This window comes from Gopherus evgoodei, chromosome 6 (genome assembly GCF_007399415.2).
Source record: "Gopherus evgoodei ecotype Sinaloan lineage chromosome 6, rGopEvg1_v1.p, whole genome shotgun sequence".
NCBI lineage: Eukaryota > Metazoa > Chordata > Testudines > Testudinidae > Gopherus > Gopherus evgoodei.
The window spans coordinates 120,201,029-120,219,123 of record NC_044327.1 but is presented as its reverse complement, the minus strand read 5'-3'; the positions used below and the strand labels follow the sequence as shown (position 1 = coordinate 120,219,123).

At 42.2% G+C, this 18,095-nt stretch overlaps 1 protein-coding gene across 2 annotated transcripts in view; it reads left to right on the top strand.

Moving 5' to 3' along the window:
- The window catches only part of ME2 (malic enzyme 2), a 45,995-nt gene that overhangs the window by 16,575 nt on the left and 11,325 nt on the right, over positions 1-18,095 (top strand). Inside the window, exons 3-12 of one of the 2 annotated variants that reach the window (XM_030566759.1) lie at positions 7,737-7,870; positions 9,623-9,772; positions 10,550-10,625; positions 11,556-11,717; positions 13,054-13,157; positions 14,414-14,523; positions 14,638-14,735; positions 16,155-16,268; positions 16,362-16,476; positions 17,797-17,939. In XM_030566759.1, the coding sequence (XP_030422619.1) occupies positions 7,737-7,870; positions 9,623-9,772; positions 10,550-10,625; positions 11,556-11,717; positions 13,054-13,157; positions 14,414-14,523; positions 14,638-14,735; positions 16,155-16,268; positions 16,362-16,476; positions 17,797-17,939 (1,206 nt within the window). The remainder of the gene's footprint in view (positions 1-7,736; positions 7,871-9,622; positions 9,773-10,549; positions 10,626-11,555; positions 11,718-13,053; positions 13,158-14,413; positions 14,524-14,637; positions 14,736-16,154; positions 16,269-16,361; positions 16,477-17,796; positions 17,940-18,095) is intronic. The other variant, XM_030566760.1, reaches the window with a different exon arrangement.

The following is an 18,095-nucleotide window of genomic DNA, read 5'->3' as shown; positions in this document are numbered from 1 at the left end:
AGTGTGAGGAGAATTATGTGATTTGTCAAAGTACAAAGGCTTGTGACTTCTCCGAACTAAAAGCTCTTGGCAGACCAGTGGAAATTATTTCAAAGTCCTCAAGCTTTTCCAAGCACTGGTTGTGCACCAGTGGTCAGAAAGGAAAACAATACATGATTGCTTGTGGCAGTAGCTTCTACATTTTGTTTTTGAAGGATGTAGTTTTATGATAAATGGAGCAAAATATTTGAAGGGAAGACATTTATTGTCGCACTTAATTCACAGTATCAATTTTAACTCAGACAAATGACAATGAAATAAAGAGCTTTCTGGTCTATGAGGAGTTTGTTATCCTCTGGCACTTGTTTGATTGGTTCTATGAAACGACTAGGTGATACCACTTGTCTGTTAGGGAACAAGTAGCAATAGTAAATGGGGTCCCTTGTTCAGCAGCTCAGCAGAGAAATTGTCTGATGAGGGATGGAAATTGATTTACCCTTCCAGCTTAGACTGTCTTGCTGTATTGGAGATGAGACCAATGACTGGGGTGGTGTGAGGAAAAATTGCACTGATGCATGGATAAATAACAGACTTTCACATCCATTATTGTGAACCTGCTGAGATTGTCATCTCATTGTAGGATCTTTTGTTGGCAGGTCTAGTTGTGTTGCAATCTCATTCACTTATGTTACTTAATATTTTGTCTCCCTTACCACTTGGGACTTGGAACCCATAATAATGGGAACTAAATGCCATATTAAAAGCTGTAAGATGCCAACTGATGAAATTTGCAGACCCAGATCCCAACCCCCCACCTTTTGTGACCATTACCCCAGAACTCCTCTACCTTCTTCACTGCTTGGCAAACATACGAATTGAATTGCTCTTACCTTTTCGCCCATGAACTGGTTCCCACAGATGCTGAATGCATAAATTAACTGAATTTGTTTGTTTCAAAAGTCCAGCTTTCAAGTTCTATTGTTAGGGCAGCCCAGGAAAGGTCAAAAGCGATATTGGTAATGGCCTTGTCACTTCAACCAAACAATTGCAGAACATACTGTAACTGCATGAACCTATCTTTACATTCTTCCGTGATGTTTGGCATCGCAAAGCTGCTCTATGAGAAGGACTCCAATTACAATTATTTAACTTTAAAGGCCTCTTGTTAGCTCAGCGTTAGCTGCTGTGTAAAAATAAGTAAACTTGTTTGCTGCTTGGAATATAGTTAACCAAATACATTTGTTTGCTATAGTCAACTATGAATGTTGTTACCGTATTCACTCTTTGTATTGTGGTAGTGCCTAACAGTATCAGTCATGGACCAGGGCCTCATTATGCTAGGCAAGGTACAAAGGCAGTACAAAAAGATGCTCTCTGCCCCAAAGATCTTACAATCTAAGCATAAGCGAAGAGGCGACAGATAGATACAGACCGAGAGATCAGGGAGGACAAGGAAAATAATTGTTTAGCAGGTGGTTTGACGATTCCTGAGATTAAAAACATACTGTAGGTCTAACTTTTAAAGATGGCCTCACTTGCATTGAGGGTTTATTATCCGTTCTTGAAGGGACGTAATGCGAAGAGGAGTTAAACTATAAAATCTGCAACTTGTTCTCCTTTTCTATTTGAGAAGGTGTTAGACATGTCAGAAATGTACGTAGGCTTTAGACTTACAGTTCATTTACCTTAGTTCAGTCATCCACCTCAAAGCTGCTGAATTTTTTGTAGACGTGATGCCTTTGAGTGTTTCAAGGGAAAATAAAACCAACCTAGATTGTTCAATTAGAAGACCAACAGTTTAACAAAATATCTCCAATTAAGTAATTAGTGACAGTGCACACTCTAGATCAGGGGTTCTCACAAGAAATTTTTTTGGTGGTCACAGAAAGCAGCCACTAGCTCTTGCTGGTGGCTTTACTGATACTTTTTCCTAAAATATTTGATTAACTTAAGGAAAAATAAATAAAAAGCACATTTAGACATCCACATCACTGTTTTTGGTAGACTCTGTAATAAAAATATTACTGTGAAAAAAGTATGTTTGTTAATATCAATCATTTTTCACAGGTCACTGAGTAGCTGTCTGGAAGGCTGTGAAAAGTGATACTTGGATGGTTGTTAGTGTCATCCTTCTCAGCAAGTCCCAGGACAAATTAAGCCCTGGATGGGGAAGGGGGTCGGAGGCAGAGGCAGTGGGGGACATGGTAGAATGGATGTAGGCCGGGAGAGACAGTGGAGGCCTGGGGCAATGCAGGGGTGGGTGTGGAGCAAGGAAGGCAGTGGGGTCCAGGACGATGGAGAGGGGAACACGGATGTGGGGCCAAGAGAGAGGAGGGTGAGCCTTGCAGCTGTGTGGTTGGAGCTGGGGGTTGGTGCCCACTACTGTGTAGCTGAGGGATCAGTGCTTGTGACCAGAGTCCAGAGCTGGGGGCAGGAGCTGCACGGCCCGGGAAGGGGTCCGTGCCCATACCCGGATCAGGGAGTTGGAGCCCAGGGCCAGTGCCGCCACCATGCAGCCAGAGCCTGGAGCTAGGTGCTGGAGCCCAGGGCCATGTGGTCGGATCTGCGGGTCAGTGTCTGCCGCCACGGAGCTGAAGCCAGTACTTGCTGCTGCATGCCCGGGGTGTCAGTGCACACCCGAGGCCGGGGATCAGCGCCTGCTGCCATGCACCCAAGGCAACGGTGCCTGCTGCCACATGCCGAGAGCCAGCAGGCAGGACTAGGAGTCAGAGCGCGCAGCTAGGGATTGGTGCCCAGGGCCAGCGGCTGCCACGGAGGTTGGAGCCTGGGGCCAGCAGTTGCCACTAGGGTCAGGGGCTGGTGCTGCGAGTCTGGCACTGTGTGGCCAGAGACGGGGATTGGAGCCTGCCGCTGCATGGCCAGGGGTTGGAGCCTGAACTTAAGCCACATGGCCAAAGGCCAGGGCTGCATGGCCAGAGCTGGGGGTCAGTGCCTGAAACCCTGCAGCCAGAGGCGGGTGCTGGTGCCTGAAGACCCATGGCTGGAACCCTGGTCTGCACAGCCAGGTTCACTAAGTCCTGCTGCTGGAGCCCGCCTCCCAGCCACAGGAGGGCTGAAACCCAAGCCTCATCCCCCCAAACCCCCACGTAGAGAATTCACCGGGCTCCTGCAGCGTTGTGCCCCACCTGTCTCCAGGGCCCATGCAGGGCTGCGCATCCAGGAGGAACGGGGAGGGATGGAGAGGGGGCAATGATTGCCTCTGCTCCTCCTCCCCACATCACTGCTCAGGAAGCTGTCATGGCTGCAGGGAAACCCCCTGGTGGCCACATTTGAGAAACGTTGGTCTAGATGAAATGGTAGGTGAACAATTACAATCCATCATGCCAGTGACTTCAGCTTTGCCAAATCAGCGTATGATTGGAAATAAGTTGTAAAAGATGCGAACAGCTCAGGTGATCAGTGATGGTATGCAGCATGTAAGTAACTGGTTCATATTCAGCCTAGATCATTAATGGGTGAGAGTTACTGCCTGCTATCTGATGGCTGTTTAGTGGCCTTTGTGAAGTATATCTGTGATTTCAAACAGAGGTTTAACTATAACAGTTGGCATGCTTGCTGCAGATCTCACCAGAGAGGTTAAGCATTGGGCACAGAGATTAAATTAACTAGTCGCTTCATGTCAGGGTGTGAGATATGTTGATGGGAAATTCTGGAAAGCTTATGCTAATATTGTCTGCATTTGATATCTTCTGTGACATCAGTGTTGTCAATCCATCACCTTCCACAAGCACTACATTAAGTGAAAAATATGGGGAAAGGTAGGAAACCTCAGGGAAAAACATGTTTCCTGTGCTGTATTTAAGCAACCAGTCAACTATGACTATAACAGTTATGTGAGACATAATATAGACATTTCATTCCTGTGAGTGAACCTGGTTAATTTGCTGATGACTGAAGACTTGTTGTAAAACAGTGAACTTTGCGAATTAGCAAGTAAACAACCAAGCACAATTAAAACAAATAATACCTAGCTCTTCTATAGTTCTTCGCATCAGTAGATCTCAAAACACTTCATAATCTTTAATGGATTTATCCTTCTAGAACCCCTGTAAGGTAGGGAAGTGCTATTACCTGAATTTTATAGATGGGGAACTGGGGAACAGATCACACACACAACTACACCATCCATTGCAAAATGTACTTTATACATCTGTTTTGACAAGTGTAGCTGAATTTTATTTTTAATGAGACTACTTTACAATATATTAATGTGTTGTAAAATTTTATGGAAGTGGTTTAATATTAAAATGAGAATTCACTGTTGTATTCTGCTATTAAATCTAAGAGGGCTTTTTTTTTTTTAAGAAATACAAGGTTTGAAAAACGAGAGTTAACGAAGCTCTGGTACATACTGTATTTGTATACTGCATCTGTATTACAGAAACTTTGAATGAATTCTAATTAAGAATAATCATTTATATTAGCTTTGCAAAATGGTCATGAGAATTTATCAGCTCTGGTACAAAATACATTCACCCACCCCCTACCACTGGTAATAATGTTAAAAAACATCAATATATTCTCACATATCAATTTCATCCATTTCCCCCCTCAAAAAACACCAAGCCTTCTTACCTAATGGGTTAGAACAATCAGTCCTGCAGAATTCTGCTCACCTGATCACCTTCCCGTACATGGATGAATGCAGTGTTATAAGGCTGATTTGTATAGCACCATACAGTTAGCGGAGTAGTTGTCAGCTAGGAGGGCCCGAGTAAGAACAGGTCCCTGTGCCAAAGAGTTTATGGATGAAGGCACAGTACAGAATGCACAGACATACCCATGGCTTCACTAGAAGGGTGTCCGCAAGAGGACAACATGCTGCTTTTGATTCTGAAGCAGTATGTTGTAATGATCGGTAGAAGCATAGTTAATATTTGTCGACTGCTCTTCAGGTTGTGATACCTTACACTGTGCGAGGTGATTTCCAGTACACAGGAAGAGTGAGTCTCTGCCCTGAGTATACAGTCTGAAAAGAACACCTCTCTTTTCTTGGATCTCTGAATTGGAAAGAGGATTAGGACACTAATCTAGGTGAAAGTCAGGACAGGGAGCAATGGAGGTGGACACCTGGACCAGGAGAAGAGAGGCTGGGGTCAAGTAAAGAAAGTGACCACTGGGGACCTAGTGCTGCATCATGCTGAGCACCTTTTCAGAGCTGCTTAGGCCCTCGGCTCCTATTGAAGTCATTGTGAAGGGAGGGTGATCATCACCTTTGAGGAGGTAAGCAGTGTGCTGCTGGATCGGCAGGGAGGAGAGGGTGAGAACAGGAAAAGAAGAGGGAGGGTAGTTAAAAAGCATATTCTATGAGAGAAAACAAGTGAAGGCAGGTCTGTGGAGGATCTCGATAGAGCTGTCCTAGACTGGATATGGTCACATCCTCATTTTTGTGGGTGAGGGAAAAGGAGGAGGAGTGAATAGAGTGGACATAAGTGCAATAGGAGAAATAGCCAAAATATTGCATCGTTGGCTTCAGGCATTGACCAGAAATTAAGATGCCTCTCTGAATGTGAAGTCTTGAGTTGTCCAGATATGCAGCGTGGGAAACTGTAGTGTCGTTTAAAAAAAAAAATCCAGCATATTAACACTGCAACCACTCAAGTAACACAGAACTTCTAGGATATCTGTAGACTGGAGGAGGAGGGAGGGAAGCAAGTAGGTCACATAAACAAGGGTGGGTAGCTAGTAATAAAATGTGTCAAACAAGCCTTGAGATTTTTATTAAGGAACCAGAAGACTTATGGTCACAAGGGGGAATTAAGAGAATGTCATGCCTAAGTATTTATGGTCTCGGTGGTAACTGAGTAAACTGTTTTAAGGGACCTAACCAAGAACTTTGACTGAGATAATGTACTTTTCACTGGTGGGATAGTTCCATATGGTTATGGATAGAATGTTAGCTTGGACTATCATGGTACACAGCTAAAGGTACTCTAGAGTTACAGTGTATTTTAAAAATTGGATAGACGCAGGAGCGGGGGTGGGGTGGCATTTTGTGCGCTCCCCACAGGGCGCGTGACAGTTTCCGTTTCCACTCCCATTGCGCCGCAGAAGAAGGACCCTCTGCCGAAATGCTGCAGGTGACAGCGGCAGTCATTGAGCTGCTCAATTGCCTGCCGCTGTTTTCTGCAGCACGTTGGCAGAAAGTCCTTCTTCCGCGGCGTCACGGGAGTGGAACCGAAGCTCCCGTGCGCCCCGTGGGGAACGCACAAAATGCTGCCCCCCGAATCCTGGCGCCCTAGGCGACCCCGTAGGGTCGCCTAATGGAAACGCCGGCCCTGGATAGACTTTCAAGGTGTTATTGATCCATGTTTTATATACCTTCTGAAGTGATAGATTGTGCTCTGTTCCTTCACATCAAGAATCTTCATGATGCTTTTACTTTTGTAGTGCCTAAAATATGGTGAAAATATTATTACTGTTTTCCAGATGTTAATTTCAGATTCAGCACCTGTTTCATTGATGATAAATGTGAAGTATGAGGGATGGTCATGTAATAGGACATGAATTGCTGCACGGTAATGAATTAATGGGGCAATTCAAAAACTCAGGAGTTATTTGATATATATGCTGGCAAAGTTCATTTTCACATAACTTTCCAGGATACATTTACCTCTATGGGATGCCCTAAAAGTATTACATAGGGAGTAAAAATGAAAAAAAAGATGAATTTAGTTTAAAAAAATGATGACTATTGAAAGTGAACAATTCATATGTAAACTATAGGTTGAAATTTGTTTTCATAAAGTATTGGATTATAGCTAGTACACTTTTCAGAAATCAGGATCCGTTTGCAGATGACTCAAACAGAAAAAGGGATAAATTCGTTAGATAATTTATTATCAATAAATCTACCAGCCTGAAGGTTAAGTCTTACCAAACAACAACCACCAGCCATCTATACTGCTGGTTAGATACTTGAAATTCACCAGTAAAGGTTTTCTCAACAAAATATCAGGAAGATCAGTTATTTGTAAAGAAGTAAAATATATTAGGACTCCTAGATATTTGTATTCATCTGAGATTAGTACAACTAAGGATATTTGGAATTTTTTTTTTTACCCTTCATAAACTTAATTTGTTACAACTGATGGAGGAGGCTAAAGCTTTTTTTGTAGTAGGAGATTACAGTTGAAGAGATTAAGAGATCAGTTTTATCCTTAACTAAAAGGAGGGCTTCAGGTTCTGATGCTATCTATCGCAACAGAGGTCTGAGGGCACTGCAAATAACTTTTTTGCCTGGTTAGATTATCAGAAGTGTGTAGGGAAATGTTCCAAACAGGGATATTCAAAAGGAACATTTCCAGAAGCAAATGTCCCTTGAGCGTTAAAACCCAGCATATCTCCAAAGGAATCTCCATCTGGATATAATCCAGTTTTAAAGATAGAAATGTGCTCTGGAGGAAGATATATGTGCTCATGATTAAAGCACAGGAAGTCAGGAAATCTGGGTTCTGTCTGTTTGTGCCACTGATTTAAATGATTTGCCCAAGAACTCATCTACTGCTCTATGCCTCAGTTTCCCCAACTGTAAAGTAGGAATACGAATTCCTTCTTCCCAGTGTCAGGCTTAATTCATTAATATTTGTGAGGTGCTTAGAAATGGTAGCGATCGGCATCAGAGAAATGGATAGTTATAAATATAGATACATGTAAATTTTAAACAAAATAACTACTTTAGCTGACAAAAAAGTAAATAGTAAAATAAACTAAGCTTTTCCCCCTTTTGTTTTCAGGGCATGGCCTTTACATTACAGGAAAGACAAATGCTTGGGCTCCAAGGACTTTTACCTCCTAAAATAGAGACACAAGACATTCAAGCCTTACGCTTCCATAAGAATTTGGCAAAAATGAGTGACCCCTTGGAAAAGTAAGAATTAATCAGTATTTTTCTTACCTATGTGTAGTGCAAGCTTAAAAGACTCTGAGAATCTGATTTATAATAATATCAAGGCAGATCTTTTGCATCCTTAGGATTTTATAATTGGCAGATATATATATTTTTTAAATTAACGCAAACTGTATTTATCACCTGGACTTGTGCAGCTAACTAGGTTTTGTATTGATTTAAAGGAGAACATTTGTGTTACTCCACAGTTGTGATGTGATGTGGAAAAAGAATATACGTAAATGAAAGGTCTAGTCTTGCAGTACTTGCTCAGGCAAAACTTCTGTTAACTTATATAGGAGTTTTGTCTGAGCTAAGACTGCAGGATCACGCCGTAGTGTTATAGCGTATTGGTAAAAATATTACTGTTATGCTTTTGGCAGCCTTTCTGTTGTACTTTAGGAGTTTATAATATGGATGAGTTGAGTGTCAGGTTCTCTAAATCTAGGTATATATAATTTTTCAGATTTTTGTAGAGATCTCCAGAAAAAAATGTGGAGGAAAAAAATCAATTTAGGACTTAAAAATTAGACAGGAACAACACAAAAGTATTTAATTTTATCTTGTATATATTAACTTATGACTAGAGAGAAACAAAAGATGTTTTAACATTTATGGGGCACTTAATGATTCATCCTCTGGTGTGTTTTTTCTTATTTTGAACTCTCTAGCCTAGAAAATCCTTTTTTTTTTTTTTTAAAGGGTGCTCCTATTGGCTGCAATAGCTTGATGTCTTTATCATATTATTGTTGACTTATATTAGAATATAATGTCCTAAAAGCCAGTGAGTGGAAAGCTAGAATGATTTGGGGTTTATCACTGATTTACATTAGGACCACATCAAGATTCCTACTGCAGTCTACTGATAATAGAACAAAGTAACTTGAGTCAGTATCACATAGCCTGTTGGAATGGAGCAATGAAATAGTTTCCATTAGGAATACTTCTGGGACTGCTCTACTGTAAACCAATGGCCCAAAAGGAACCCTTAATGAATCTCTTTTGAATTTGCATTGTAATAGAGAAAACAAAGGTTCAAGAGTTTATTTTTTAATATTTAAAATCTGTGGTGTTTTCAGAATCAGACCCCTAATTAACTGCATTAATTTTATATTTTTGTATTCCAACTTCTGTTTTGACATCAGAAGGTTATACAAAGATATCTGGAGAATGCTACTTCATTTCTATTCTAAACTATGACCATTACAGTTTATACCTTAAAACCAAAATGCATTTTCAGTCATTATATTAGAAAAAAATGAAATGTTTCTTTTGCACAATTAAATGTCCATCCACTCATTTGTTTATCGTAGGAGCCAGATGAGATTCTGGTTAGTGTTCAAAAATTCTCAGTGTGGGAACTTTTCATTTAGAAAAGAACGAGGTTAGGAAATCTTAACATTAAAAACCTCATGTAAAGTAATCAACCTTTGTGGCAGGGGATGGAGGGAAGTGGGAATGATCTCCTATCATAGTGTACATCCATAGGTTGGGGTGCTACCATACACAGTACAGTACACCTGATATTTTTTTTTAGACTTAGTCGTCGTTTAATTCTGTGTTCTCCAACTTCCATCAGTTTCTCAAGGCCAGGGTTGAGTCAGGGAAGGAAATGCAAAATCTAAAGCAAATTGGTTTATGCCTTGGCATGTCACACTGTATGTTTCTAGATAGACAGATGCAAACCATTTTAACCTAATTCTTCTTTTGCCTTGTTTTCCTGTTTGATTACAGGTATATCTACATAATGGGAATCCAAGAGAGAAATGAAAAGTTATTCTACAGAGTATTACAAGATGATATCGAGAGATTAATGCCAATAGTATATACACCAACAGTAGGTCTAGCCTGTTCCCAATATGGACATATCTTTAGGAGACCAAAGTAAGGACAGTAATTTTATTTTTTTTTAAATGAGTGCAAGTAATTTTCTTAAGTATGATTTTTATTTCTACTGTAATTCAAAATTTATATGGAACACTTTCACTTGCAGATTTTGCACATTGAAAGTAAAAGGCTCGATCCTTGGCATGGCTAAGGAGTGCACAGCTCAGCAAAGGCAGCATAAAGCTCACCTTTCCATTCCTCTGATCCTGGGCCAGATGTTTGTTAGGCTGTTCCAGTCCCCCGGTGTAACTTAGAGCAGCTCTGAGTTATGCCAGCTGTTGATATGGCAGCCAGAGATGAGTGGGACATAAAGACATTCTGGCTATGCCCCTTTCTTTCAGCCACACCACTGACAGCAGGGAAGGGGGTGCCATAAGAACTGTTGCAGGAGTTCTATACTGATCTGTCATCCCTCGGGGTACGGGGGGGGTGGTCCTACCGTGGCTGCTGACACTACCTTTAGGGCCACTTTGCCCTGGTGGTATGACTCAAACTGACTCATGGCAGTGCAAAATCCAGATCATCTTGTGAACTACTATATGACTCTACATTTATCTTTTTCGTCTAGTATGATATCTTGGTTGCATAGACTTAGTTATAACTGTCATGCATTATCTCTTTTATATTCTTTTGTGTAAGCAATTGCAAAATTTGTAATTAATTAGCACTAGAAATGTAGCCTTTAAAATCTTGTTTTGCAAAGCAGAGTTGAAGTTTTAATTATCAAATATATTTCCATTCTGATTTTGTATTTCCATTCTGATTTTGTTTCAGAGGACTATTTATTTCTATCTCAGACAGAGGTCATATCAGGTCAATTGTGGACAACTGGCCAGAAACAGATGTCAAGGTATTACCACCACAATAATCCTTTTTCTAGTTGTCTTTCCTTTTTGAATCCCAACTCATCTTTTAAAAAAGTGAATAGTTTTTTTGACAGACCTGCTGATTCTAAATAATGCATGCATGGCAATTGTATGAGAATGACTGCTGTATATAATTTATAATAGTTCTGCACATAAAGATGTGTGGGGTTGTGCCCTAAATCCAAGCTTATAGTTTGACCTACACCATGAAAGCTGCAGATTGACTGTGTTTCTTTCCTTTGCCAGTTGTGATCATCACAATATAGAATAAAAGTTACAAAATACTTTTTTCTTAACAGTTCTAGCTGGAGAGGATTTTGAGGTTTGTTTCTTAACATTCCTGTCTTTCTCTGAATTACCTACTGTTGCTGTTTTAGGGTTAAGACAGAACTGGGAGTTGGGAGACCTGGGTTTTATTCCCAGCTCTGCCACAAACTTCCTGTATGACCTTGAGCAAAACACTTGGAGTCTGTGACTCTGTTTCCCTGTCTTTAACATTGAGATAAAAACACCACATTTGAAGAAATGTTCTGAGGTTAAATTCATTAAAGTTACTGGAACGTATTTTGAGATCCTCCAGTGGAACTGCAAAGTCTGTTTACAAAGGTGGCACTTAAAAACTTGTCAGCTGCTTTAGATAACTAAGTAATTATTTGCAACAAGATAAGCGATTCCTCTGGTCACTTTAGGCAAGTACAGGGAACACTGCAGATACTAACAGGAACCTTGTTTATTTCCTCTTAGGTAAAATTAGCAAGTCCTTAAGTATTGCTACTAGAGACAATAAATTCTTTGCAAGCTATTCTTAATTTGTTTTAATGGTTAATTTTGCCAAGAAAAACGTATGCAATATTGCTTTATCCTTTATGTCCATGACTACCAAAGTTTACCTTTAATCTTTGTGTAATTTTAAGGCTGTTGTAGTAACTGATGGAGAGAGAATATTAGGTCTTGGAGATCTGGGTGTCTATGGAATGGGAATTCCTGTAGGAAAACTATGTTTGTATACAGCATGTGCTGGAATACGGCCAGATAAATGCCTGCCTGTATGTATCGACGTTGGAACTGACAATCTAGTAAGTTAAACTGTATTTTGCCTGCCATAAAGAAATCACTTTTTGATGGTGGTTTGTAGTAAAAATTAGTACTATGAGAAGGTGTATGTATCTGAGTGACTACTCGGTGTTAAGATTGAATCATCTTGTGTAATATTAAGTAGTTTGGAATGAATTTAAAGCTGAATATTAATACTTGAGAATCTCCAGCTATGTATATAAGGATAAGTGGTGCATTTGGACTGTTGCTTGAATGCTGGTCTCAGCTGCAAAGCAATGGGAAAAGGTAACCTGATTTTTAAGCCGCTGGAAGAGCGAGCCAGATTTGTTAAAGCATTATTACTCAAAATGTTGATTCGTCCCATTGTAAGGACAGTGAGGTAGTGTTTTCAGGTAACAGTTGATATTTGCCTAACCTCATAACTTGTCCCTTTATGTCTGTGGCTATGTAGCATAGTGTTCCCAGTGTAGTTTTGTTGTCTATTTTATTTTTATCGCAGAAATACTCCAGCACGAACAGGACTTCCTTGTTGCTAACCGTTGTTCAAACATATAGGAAGACACAGTCCCTGCCCTGAAGGGTTTCCAGTTAGATCCTGTTAGACCCTTTTTGTTTCAGGAGGATGGATTCACTATAGGCAAAATCAAACAATACTCCAAAGCCTTAGCAAATATTTTGTATTTAACTACTAACAAAACTTTGAAAAGAGAGAACTTAATCTCTCTCCCAATTAAGCATCTGGAGGGAGACTGACGAAGGCACAAATAGGAGCTAACTAACCTTGGTGCCTTTGAAAATGTACCTCCTTTTTCTTTTCAGCTTATTTTACTTTCCGATTATATTTTTAAAAGAAAATTTCTCCTCTGTTCCTGTGTATTTCATTTTTAACCAGTTTCCCAAGATTCCTAATTCCAACCCTGCCCCCAAGTTTCTTTTCACAAACATTTTAGACCCACACATGTCCAGTTAAGTTGCAAGCTCAATTAGACATGAAGCATTCTCATCAAAGGCAGCTAGAATTCAAGTTCGTGAAAGTGATGGAGTTGGGGGAGAAAGCAGAGGGAGAAATAGAAAGGAATCAAAAAATGGTGGGTGACTGCTAGAAAATCCAGAGAATTGCCACCAAAACCTAGGATTTCTGAAGTATTTGCTCCAGTAGCTGCAGAATCAAAGAATTCCTGGCTCCCTAGCTAGAAATTCAACTGTGAAAATATTCACAGAAGGCAAGAGAGCTGAAATCCTTCGCAGTATCTTATCTCTGCGTAGTGACTGAACTATGTCACTTAGAACTTTGGAGAGTGTATATTGAGTGAATGAGTGATTTCATTCTCCTGCTATCTTTGATTTATTTTATAGACTCTGTTAAAAGATCCTTTTTACATGGGCCTGTACCAAAAAAGAGACCGCTCACAGCTTTATGATGACCTGATTGATGAGTTTATGGAAGCCATTACAGACAGGTATGGTATTGAATTGGTTACTCATAAATTCGTCAAGAAGTAGTGGGCCATGGGAAACATCACACAACTTCCTTTTCAAAGGTCATATAGGGAAAGAATATAGTCGAGTGACTAGAGTATAGGGCTATGAATCAGGAGACCTGAATTCTAGTCCTGGCTCTGCCAGTGACGTTGTATTTGACTTTGGGCATGTCTCCTGTCCTCTGTGCAGAGGTGAAAGTAAGCTGGTATGGTCCAGTACGGTGTACTGGCAAGAGCTGGTACGCTGTGCCAGACTGGACCAGCTTCTCTGGCAGTGATTTAAAGGGCCCAGGACTCCTGCCGCTGCTGGGAGCCCCGGGCCCTTTAAATCACTGCTGGAGCTTCAGCAGCCAGGCTCACACAGAGATTTAAAGGGCCCGGAGCTCTGGCCCCTGCGAGGAGCCTCAGGCTCTTTAAAGCACTGCCCGAGCCCCACAACCGGAGCTCTGGTGGCGCTTTAAAGGTCCCAGGGCACCCCACAACAAATGGAGCCTCTGGCCCCTTAAATCGCTGCCAGAGCCCTGGGGCTCCTGCAGCTGGGCTTGGGCGGGGACTTAAAGGGCCTGGTGCGCCTGCAACTGCAGGGAGCTCTGGGCCCTTTAAATCACAGCTGGAGCCCTGTCGCCACTACCCCGGGACAGCGGCGGCAGGGCTCCGGAGGCAATTTAAAGGGCCTGGGGCTCCTTGCAGTGGCAGGAGTTCCAGGCCCTTTAAATCCCCGCCCGAGCCCTGCCACCTCGGGGTAGTGATGGCAGGGCTCCCACGGTGATTTAAAGGGCTCGGAGCTCTGCGGCGGCTGGAGCCCCGGGCCCTTTAATTCGCCCTTGAGCCCCGGGGCTCCCAGCTGCCTCTGCAGCTAGTAACTACGGGGCGATTTAAGGCCCTGGGGCTCACAGCTAGAGCCCCAGGGCCTTTAAATCATGAAAGGCCCCGCCTCTTCTGGTGGAGGCCACACCTCCTCTGGTTGAGACCATGTCGCTGCTCAGGACTCCGGCGTACCGGTAAGTCCTTTAAGTTACTCTCACCCCTGCCTCTGTTAAACATATATAAGACAGGAATGGCATTTAACCATTTTCAGGAAGAGCCCAAGGACTGCTTCTGGCCCTGAACAACTGTGTGTGTGTGTGTGTGTGTGTGTGTGTGTGTGTGTGTGTGTGTGTGTGTGTGTGTGTGTGTGTGAGAATTTTTGGTTTATTAATGTCTCAATTGATAAAATATCGTGCTGTATTCTTTAGGTACGGCCATAACACACTTATTCAGTTTGAAGACTTTGGGAATCATAACGCTTTCCGTTTTTTGAGGAAGTACAGAGAGAAATACTGCACCTTCAATGATGACATTCAGGGTAAAATGTTCACTTCTGACTCTTGCTGCATGTGTGAAAACTTTCCCCAAAAAATATGTTTGGTCACGTCAATCTATTCAGCTCTCCTGAGAGAGTTTTTTATTTCCTTTGTAGGGACAGCCGCAGTGGCCTTAGCAGGAATGCTGGCAGCACAGAAGGTTGTTGGGAAAGCAATCACAGAGCATAAAGTTTTGTTTCTTGGAGCAGGAGAGGTGAGTTCTGCAATGGTCTCTAGTGCAATGAAAGTTAAATCCCATAGAACTGTGGGTGTTCTTTGTGTTTTCTTACAGAACTCTGTATGCGGGAGGCCTACTGAACTATATTTAAAGGAAATGCTTCTTTACAGAAGATTATTTATATTTAACATTTTACAAAAGGATAATTTTCAAGGGCCAGATTCTCAGTTCACCCATACAGACATCATAAAGCAGATGGACCCATGCATATAATGGCAGGGTTTAGCCCCAAAAATTTTGATTCCGTGCGTGCAAGAGAGAAAGTAATTGTTAGTCCTTACCATATTGGAAGGAAATGTACAGTAACTCCCCACTTAACGTCCTCTCGCTTAATGTTGTTTCGATCTTACCTCCCTGCTCCATTACAGAACATGCTCCATTTAAAGTTGTGCAATGCTTCACTATAACGTCGTTAGGCTGCCTGCTTTGTCCACAGCTGGCAGCCCCGCATCAGCTCCCCTACACCTCTCCCCTCCCCCAACAGCTCCTCCCCTCCGGCAGACTGCATGGATCAATGCCTTCCCCTTTCTCCCCCCACCTCCTGCCCGCGGCATTCAGCTGGCTTGCAGCATTCAGGAGGGAGGGAGGAGGACTTGGCACGAAGGCTCCCCTTCCCCTGCCTCCCGAATGCTGCAAACCAGCTGATTGCCGTGGGCAGGAGGGAAGGCAGAGCCTGCATGCCGAGTCCTCGTTCCTGCCCCCTGAACGTCGCAAGCCAGCTGATTGCCATGGGCAGAAGGGAGTGGGGAGAAGCAAGGACAAGGCGCACCTCCCCTCTCCCTCCTACCTGCAGCGATCAGCTGGCTTGCAGTGTTCAGGAGGCAGGGGAGGGAGAGGGAGCCTGTGTGCTGTGTCCTCACTCTTCCCCCCTCCCTCCTGCCTCCTGAACGCTGCAAGCCAGCTGATTGCTGCAGGCAGGAGGCAGGGGAGGGAGTCAGGAGGAGCAAGGACACAGTGTGCAGAGTAAAGGAGGGGGGAGAAAAGGCAGGTTAAGGCTGAGGGGTTGGGGGAAGAGGTGGTTTGAGTGGGCCAAGGGTTGAACCCCCCGCCCCTTGTGCTTGCAGAGTAGGCGAAGCTGCTGCTGCTGCTGCACAACGTGCTTCTCCTAGCCTAAGGCACCTTCAGCGTCCTTGCTGGCCTCATTGTCTCCAGTGCCAGTGGGCTGCGCCTGTGTGGGGTAAAGCGGGGGCACCTCCCAACTATAGTACTGTACTGTGTGGCAAAAAATTTACATTAATTCTTATGGGGAAATTGGATTTGCTTAACGTCGTTTCACTTAAGTCGCATTTTTCAGGAACATAATTAGAACATTAAGTGAGGAGTTACTGTACCTTGATTTTCTTAGTAAGTTAAATGGATGGATTTATTTTCAAATGCTTGTTCTTTATCTGTCAGGCTGCTCTTGGAATTGCAAACCTCATCGTTATGGCTATGATGGAAAGCGGTATTTCTGCAGAGGAAGCGTATAAGAAAATATGGATGTTTGATAAATATGGCCTATTGGTTGAGGTGAGGGTCTGCCAGGCCTTTTGAATAACACAGTACACGTTGCCATTTCTCTTTCCTTTCCTTCTCACAATCGGAATCAACTTAAATCTTCAGGGCCGAGAACAAAAGGTAGACGCCAATCAAGAACCATTTACACACCAACCCCCAGACCAGGTGCCAAAGACATTTGTAGATGCGGTGAATATACTTCAGCCGTCAGCTATTATTGGTCAGTAAACTTATTTCACATGCCTTAAATAATATATGTTGTTAATTTTATCTTGCTGTCACTGGGCCAGTTGCTGCTTTCACTTTTACCAGTGTACATATAGCATAGCCTCGCATATGTCAATGGGGCTACTCTGCATTTGTACTGGGGCAAATGACAGCAGAATTTGGTCCACTGTTTTAAACTACGTGTAAAATGCTTTTGGGGCTTATTGTATCTTGTCTATAATACATACAGGCTCAGCTCTTTAGCTATGGCTGAGGAGCTCAAAGAGCAACTTGGGGGCATGACCTTTTTTGCTCCTCACTCCAATCCTGGGCTGGCCAGTCTGCTGATGTAGCTTAGAACAGCCTATTGACTGCTCTGAATTACACTGACTGCCAGGGGTCCAAAAGAATGATACTGCAACTATCGATCAGTGAGAAATAGAGAAGACCCAGCTACTCCCATTTCTCGTGTCACATTCGTACCTGAGCAGCTGGGAGAGAGATGGTGTAGGAGCTGCTTTGCATACTTTGTGTCACCACAATACTCCCTATGTGGAAGTAATTGTTCCTGTGGCTGGCTACACTGACTTTTGAGCTAGTATCTGCCAGCAATTTGGTGCAAAGCAGATGTTCTGTACCCCAGTCCCTGATCCCCAGTATTCATTGTGTCAGTGGATACGTGTGAGTATGTATATATGTGTTAATTATAACAACCTGTAGTAGCCACCGCTATAGTTAAGGCTGCAAAATGGCTTCTATTATAGTACCATATTTTTTCTTTGCACATAACTTTTTGAAAAAATTTTGGTTTGGGGCTGAGTCTTTGCCCCTGGATGTGTGCGCGTATGTGTGTGTCTGAGTGTGCATATTCATTTTTCTGTATTTGTGCATACATATGTCAAGTATGTTAAACTGTTTGAGGACGAATACCATATTCTTAAGACCCCTTCCTGCCTCATAAATAACTAAAAATATCTGAACTTTGAAAATTCAAGTTTACTGATTTGTAGTATCTTTGCTGGGTTTGAATAGTGTAGGGTTTAAGTTTACAAAGCATTTGAAATTAGAGATGGAAAAAACCTTTTGGGTCATCTTGTGCATCTCCTGACAGTGCAAAATTGTTTCCCACAGCTGATTTTCTAGATATAGCTTGTTTTATTGAATGATGAATATTTATTCAAAGCCTTCAATTGGTTTTCCTGAGTGTGACTGACCTTAACAGTGATAATCTTGAGTCACATCAGAAATTAATATATACAGTATAAACTTCTTGCGATCATTGTCCCATTTTACATGTATAACTGTAATTTTTGTATCTTTCAATTTATTTCAGGAGTTGCCGGGGCTGGCCGGCTTTTTTCACATGATGTGATCAAAGCCATGGGTTCCATCAATGAAAGACCTATAATATTTGCACTAAGTAACCCTACAGTGAAAGCTGAATGCACTGCTGAGGAAGCTTATACTTTAACAGAGGTACATAATGATGAAACATGTCAATGCACATATATTGTTTTTCTGTCTGTAATGTAAGAGCGCAAAACCCCAAGCATTTAAACTTGGAATTTCTCCATGTAAAGAATATAACTGCTCATTATCTTCCAGTTTCAAATGCATATTTGTCTTTGTATA